This window comes from Corvus hawaiiensis, chromosome 5 (genome assembly GCF_020740725.1).
Source record: "Corvus hawaiiensis isolate bCorHaw1 chromosome 5, bCorHaw1.pri.cur, whole genome shotgun sequence".
Classification (NCBI taxonomy): domain Eukaryota; kingdom Metazoa; phylum Chordata; class Aves; order Passeriformes; family Corvidae; genus Corvus; species Corvus hawaiiensis.
Window position 1 is genome coordinate 63,710,206 of NC_063217.1, and position 6,749 is coordinate 63,716,954.

At 35.8% G+C, this 6,749-nt stretch overlaps 1 protein-coding gene across 2 annotated transcripts in view; it reads left to right on the plus strand.

Annotated features, from left to right (window-relative positions):
• MGAT4D (MGAT4 family member D) overlaps nt 1-3,121 on the plus strand; it is a 35,654-nt gene extending 32,533 nt beyond the window's left edge. Inside the window, exons 12-15 of one of the 2 annotated variants that reach the window (XM_048305245.1) lie at nt 806-884; nt 992-1,070; nt 2,095-2,207; nt 2,736-3,121. In XM_048305245.1, the coding sequence (XP_048161202.1) occupies nt 806-884; nt 992-1,070; nt 2,095-2,207; nt 2,736-2,762 (298 nt within the window). In that variant the 3' untranslated portion in view covers nt 2,763-3,121. The other variant, XM_048305246.1, reaches the window with a different exon arrangement.
• The last annotated feature ends 3,628 nt before the right edge of the window (nt 3,122-6,749 follow it).

Genomic DNA, 6,749 nt, shown 5'->3' on the forward strand with positions numbered 1-6,749 from the left:
TATGAAACTTGGGTAACCTGTAGTTTTGCATGTTCCTGTTACTGGGAAGCTGCTATGGATGAAGCTAACTTACAAATGGTATTGTCTAATGGCTGGTCCCAGCCCTGTCACATTGCTAGTCTGTGAAAATGTATGGTTAATCCTATAATATTTGGTGGTTTTAGGCCTTGAATATTTGATATCAGAGGAGAGAGTTTGATGCTTGAAATTCTCTTAGTTCTTTTTGGATCTAAACCCCTAAGAACTATTAATGCCAGAAATTTAAAACCAAACAGGGATTTTTATTCTTAAATGGTTTTGACTGGATTCTTGTTTTGCCAATGCTCTTGCTTATTGGCTATAAAGGAAATTGTTTGGAAGCACCTGAGTTGACCAGTATTGATAAAAAAGGGGAATTCTCCTGGCATGTAGTATATGGCTTAGTAGAAACAGAAATTTTTGCTGCCATTCACCTTCCAGAAGCCCATTCCACTTCAGTCTGACAATTATAGGAACAGATGAGAGGGCAGATCTTCCTTAGCTATTTAAACATGGGAAGGTAATTTATTTGGAACTTGAGCACTAAAAAAGGGGAACACTTGCATTTGTGGTTCCAGAGAAAGATGATTTAAATATTTGTTCTGTTTAAAATAAAAAGACTCTATTATGGTTTGGTTTACAGTTTGAAGGCCTATTTCTGTTCTCTATAGTCCAAAAATATGTAAAGAAAATGTATCTGAAACTTTCCTTCAAAACTGGAAAGAATTACTTCCCTAGAACTCTTCTAACGTATAAAATACCTGCAATAATACACCTTTATCATCAGGTACTTGTTCAGAAGTGGAAACATGGAGCACCCTGGTGATAAACTGTTTAACACTACTGTGGAAGTGTTGCCAGCTGATGTAAGTCTTTCATTTCCAACCGTATTTCATTTTCAGAATGATATTCAGCATAAAACGTCATACCCTAGAAAATACTTCTTGAAATTTTATTGCTTTATTTTTCACAGGAAATGCTAATAAAAGAATTGGTTGATAATGGAAGTAAATTAAACTACCCAGCAACCAAAGACGGGTATCTAAAAATAGGTAAATTGTTTATTGTGACTTCAAAACCAGAAATTTTGTTCCTACATATGTTTCTGTTTCTGCCCTTAAGGATTTCATTAACTCTGTGATTCAGATAAATTCAACATTCCAAGGTGAACTAGTAAGGAAAAGAAACCCTTTGCATTACTGCGTAGTGTATGGTGTTTGCCAATGACTCTCCTATTTTGGTTTAAGTATGACCAGTGGCAAAAGCCAAGACATCTAATTAGAAGGAAAACTAATTACAGTCTCTGTAAAGGGTTTTCTTGGCAAGATTTTGGTAGCTGGGGTGGAGGGCTGGGGGTGGTGGGGGAACTACAGGTGTGGCTTCTGTGAGAAGCTGCCAGAAGCTTCCCCTTATGTCCAGTGGAGCCAGTGGCAGCCAGCTCCAGGATGGACCTACATCTGCCCAAGGCTGAATCCATCAGCGACGGGAGTAGTGCCTTGTGGGATAAAATATTTTATAAAGGGGGCGTAAAACCTCTGTGTAACAGCAATTGAAGCTGGAGAGAGGAGGGAGAATACATGAGAGAAAAAACTCTGCAGACACCAAGGTCAGTGAAGAAGGAGGGGGAAGATGCCATGCTGACTCCCCTGAGGAGGAAGGAGCAACAGAGACAATATATGATGAACTGACCACGATCCCCATTCCCTGCCCCCCTGCACCCCTGGGGGTAAGGAGGTAGAGAAAATCAAGAGTAAAGTTTAGCCCAAGAAGAAGGAAGGGTTGGGGAAAGGTGTTCTTAGATTTGGTTTTATTTCTCATTACCCTACTCTTACAAATAAATTTTTTTTTTTTTTTCCCAAGTCAAGTCTGGCTTGCCCATGACAGTAATTTGTGACTGATTGATCTCTCCTTGTCCTTACTTCAACCCACGAGTCTTTTTCAAAAGACTTTTTTTTCCTTAATATATTCCTGGATCTAATTTATAGTTCGTAATATAAAGCTTTTCACAAGTTTGCTTGGAAGTATATTTCATTCTAATAAATGTTCGTATGGGTCTTGTGGGTTTTTTTTATTTAGGGGCTTTTGAAAATGGCATTGCAGAAGGCAGCATTAATCGGTCAGTAGGAAGAATACAGGCTATTCGTTTATCAGTCAATTCTGATTCTCCAGTCTGGGCAATACTGAGTGAGGTAAGCATGTCAATAAAAGCATTTTTATTATTCATTATGAAATTAGTTTTGGTTTTTCCAATCATATAGTATTGTTAATCATTAATTTTATTTAATTTTGAATGGAATTTTGTGTGGAAAAACTCACACAAGTGAAGAATTATATTAATTCTTTTCAGGAGATAAATTTACTTCATTGAAAGTGCTGGAAATGCTCAAATGGGATGATTCTCCAGTTTTGCAGTGCTGTAACTGTAGTTGCTAGGACTTGGATTTTGACAAACAAAGCTTTTTTTCAGTCACCATCTTGGATATTAATTACATTATGTCAACATTTTCAGATGAACCTGTGATTTTTTAATTCTTCCAAGTTTTTCCCAAGTGTTTGAATGTCTATAAGTCCATAAATAGAAAATACTTAGCAGAAGTCACTAAAGAGAATTACTACATCCTTAAACCCTAGCCATAGCTGGAAGATGGGAAAAAACTAATGTCTTAGGCAAAGCTCCTGCAAGATTTTAGAAAATAACAGATTTTGGTTTTTTCCAGGTACTTATCAAGACATCTGAAAACTGAAAAAAATACATTTTTGATGTGTTACTTGTTATGTATTGTTTGAAAACAAGGCTGACTGCAACAGAAAAAAAAAGGACTGGGTCAAAGGATCAATTCCAAACCCATTTAATTATTAATACTCTGTATTAGGAAAGAGTAGAGATAACTCTTACGTCTTTATATGAAAAGGTATATGAAAAGAATGTTAGTAGTTTCTAGAAAATGTTCGTGAGTAATATGTCATATAAAAATCTCACCTTAGCTTGGCAACATTAAATAGATATTATTATAAACAATTGAAAAGGCATTACAGCCTGCCTCAGGGACTAAAGCATAAAGGTATAAAAAGCTTCACCAGAAATAAAAATACAGACATTTTTGAAAAATATTAAGGATGTGATATTCAACTCCATTAAAAACTCTGGTCGATTTTGTAGGGAAATCAGAACTGAAGGAAAAGTTGTCAATGTTCATTACAAGTATTTAAAGTACTTCATAGGAACAACTTAATGTAATGAAAATTGATCTCAAACTTAATATAAGTGTGTTTCAGCCTTAATGTAGCATAAGTTATGTTAAATATTTTTTTAAATGAGAAGTGCCTACAAATTACCATTTGAATAACTTGAAACTTAAACAGGTATTGTTTGGAAGATTGTAAAACTTCTCAGTGAATTGTGCATTGAATTAATAACAGGAAATAAGGGTATTATGTGTAACTATATTTTTGTAGAAAGAAAATCTATTTAAATAAAATTTTGGATCCTATAATTAGATAATCAGTGTGTACTGATATTTCAATCCTTGTCATAAGTCAAAATTCAACATAAATTTGAAAATAAAAAGTAAACCACAGTAGTGTCATTTGAAAAGTTTTTGGGAAATGACAATCCACCCTGGACATCTACCTGTTAATGTGCAGAATTCCGGTATCACTTCCTTAGCACTTGAAGCATGACTGCACCCTCATTCCCCTGCACAGGCATTGCATCCTGACAGCAGGAAATAAACTGCAATGTGTGGATTTGTATTGAATGGGTTACATTAACGCAGAGTTGTATTCTTAATGCCACATTTAGAATGAGATGGAATTGATTTTTTTACATTAAAACAGTTCAGAAGAGTGTTTTTTTAAAAAACAACCTCTAGTAATATTTTGATAATATTGCTTAGAGGATTATAGTTTATTTATTTTACTGTATTTATTTAGACTTTTATGTACAGGATTGTTTATGTACTGTGGTGCTATATATATGTGCATGTAGATATATATACATACATATATTGGACCAAATATTGCAGCCTTCATTAGGTTAGGAGTTTAATGCCAGTTAAGAATTAGTGCAGTAATACAGCATGCTTAGAGGTACGCTGTGGGACACCTTTATCCCTCAGCATTTACAGTGAAAACATAAAACCTTATTTTGCCATTGCTTTCACTGCAGCTGATTCACTGTTGGGAGTAGTGTCTGCATTCAGGGTGCCTTGCATTCACTTGTTACAGGGCAGTGTCACTAAGGAGGAAATTCCAGAGCAATTATTTAATACAGTGAAAACATAGAACATACTGAAGTAATAGATTTTGCTACCAAAACATCTTATTTTCACAGTGAAATGAGATTTCACTCTAGTTGAAGCGTACTTTCAAGAAGCTCATCAGAATACCTGAAATTGTATTAGGAAATGACTGGACTTAAAAAGATATATTTTTAAATGTCATTTTTCATTCTGTGCTGCCAGCTTGGTGCTTCATTAATTCTTTCAGTTTTTATATATTTTACATAACCGTTGAAATCACAGAATACCCTTCCCATCACTCTGATGTAAATGAGGTTTTAGTTGATGTTGTAAATAATCAATGCTTCACAAGAACCATTAATTCTTCCCTGTGCTTTTGCAAGCGCAGAGGTTTCTTGCACAGTCTGCAGAACCACAACTCCACTATAAAGCCAGAGGAACCTCCTAAGAGGAATTTTGTATCTGGATTTTCACTGATGAAACAATAGCTGAAAAGTGAGTATTCCAGCCCCAGGAAGTTTACATCAAGGGAGTGCAGTGGAAGAATACCTCAGCAATAGCACTTCTGTGTTATTGGCAACAACCACCGCTGGCGAGTGAATTACCTGGGTTTGTTCACAAGGAGTGGTTATGAACACGCAGCTTCCTTTCCACCCTGCAAGCAAGATCTTACCTGTGGTTTTCCATGTAATAATCCTATGCACTGAACCTTCATACACTACAGTTCCAAGACCAGATCAAAGGCTGAATAGAGGCCTTCCCATAGGAAGGCTTCCGTTCAGGTCCAGGGAATAAGGAACTTCCTCTAACTTTACAGGTGACTGGTTTTGAAGTCTAGGCATTGTGATTGTAACTTACAAAACCAAAGATGGTAAACTCTAAGTGAAAAAAATAACTCCAAAAAGAGTTTCAGATTCTCAACCAGATCACCAGGCTCACTGAATGGGAAATTTTACTTCAGTACTTTCATGTGGTTTAAAACATAAGTCTCAAAAATAAGATCTACCTCATGCTCATTGTACATGTACTTAATCAGTTTAGATGTTTGTGTGGTAAGAAAGCACAAGTTCCAATCTAGTTCTGTTACCAAAATCCTCTGAAAACATTGGGAAAAATAAGACTCCCTCAACACTTTTATTGTCTTTTTATTGTTAGGGAGTAAGGCATTACTTTATTCTTGGCCAAGAGGTGTGTGCAGCTGACAATTTCAGCCTCTGTGCTGGCACAGATACAAAACTTTTTCACTTATTTATACATTTTTAGTAAAGAAAGGAATTTGATGCCCAAAAGATAGACTGGAAATAGTCTATGTCTATATCTCTATAGAGCAGGTATTTGTTTATTGCAGTGCTGGTGGTGAGGGGGATTTTTCCTCCTAACTCACTCCCCCTTGTCAAGTGCTGTGGTATATTTATACAGTAAATTTTGCTTAATGTTGCTATGTCCTTACAGCATCATCACATACGTGCTGGAACTAATTTACATAGCATGATCTCATGGGTATTAGATAATTCTTTGTACTGCGTGTGCACTTCCCCAGTTCGGCGGTCTTGGGGGTCTTTGATGAAGGCTTCTAAAGTCTTCTTTGCACTTGAACTTTTCAACTTCGTTTTCGGGGTATGTGCAGTTACGATGCTCTTCGGTCCGTCCGGTCTTAACCGGCCTAAATTCTTTGTTTTGTGGCTAATTGGCTTTGGCTTGCCAATTTCTCATTAGTACTACACTTATCTATCTCTAAAACTGTACACATGGTAAGTTTGTTGTTTTTTTTTTTTTTCTCTTTTCCTCCATTCTGCATATAAGCAACTAGTTAACTATATACTAGCCATTGCATTGTATAAAAAGTTATTAAACTAGATGATATGGGCATCAAAAGTTATGATTCAGGCTATATAAGCATCAGATTATAGGTATAGAAGTTATGATTCAGGCTACATAAGTAAAAGCTATGATTCAGGCTATATAAGTAGAGAAGGCTATGCTTCAGGTTATACTGATAAAAAGTCATGATTTAGGTTATGTTGATGTTAAGGTTACATAGATATCTTATAACCCGAGCTATATAGGCACTTTGTTACTTTGACCTAAGTTATATAGACATCAAATCCCTCCTTTTCTTTACTCCTTTGTAAATTCTTTCACAAGTTATATTGTGGTCTCTGCGTGCATTCCTTGAAAATATGTTCTTTTTTCTATTTTGTGCCTTAACTGGTAACTTTTCCAGTCATCATAAGAAATTGTAGTCTGTTTGCAATACCACAGGAAACATTGACTGAATACACAGGTACAAAGAATGATTATTCCTAAAAGCATGAATAAGTGTTTTAGCAAATTGAAATTTGGGAGCCAAGACGTAAGTGATTCCCACAAATGGGTTGTCCACGAAGTGTCATCTTTTGTTACTTCATGGAGTACCCTGGCATGTTGCCAGATTGTGTGTATATCTGTTGCTATTTGCCCTGATTGATCTACATAAGTACAACAACTGGT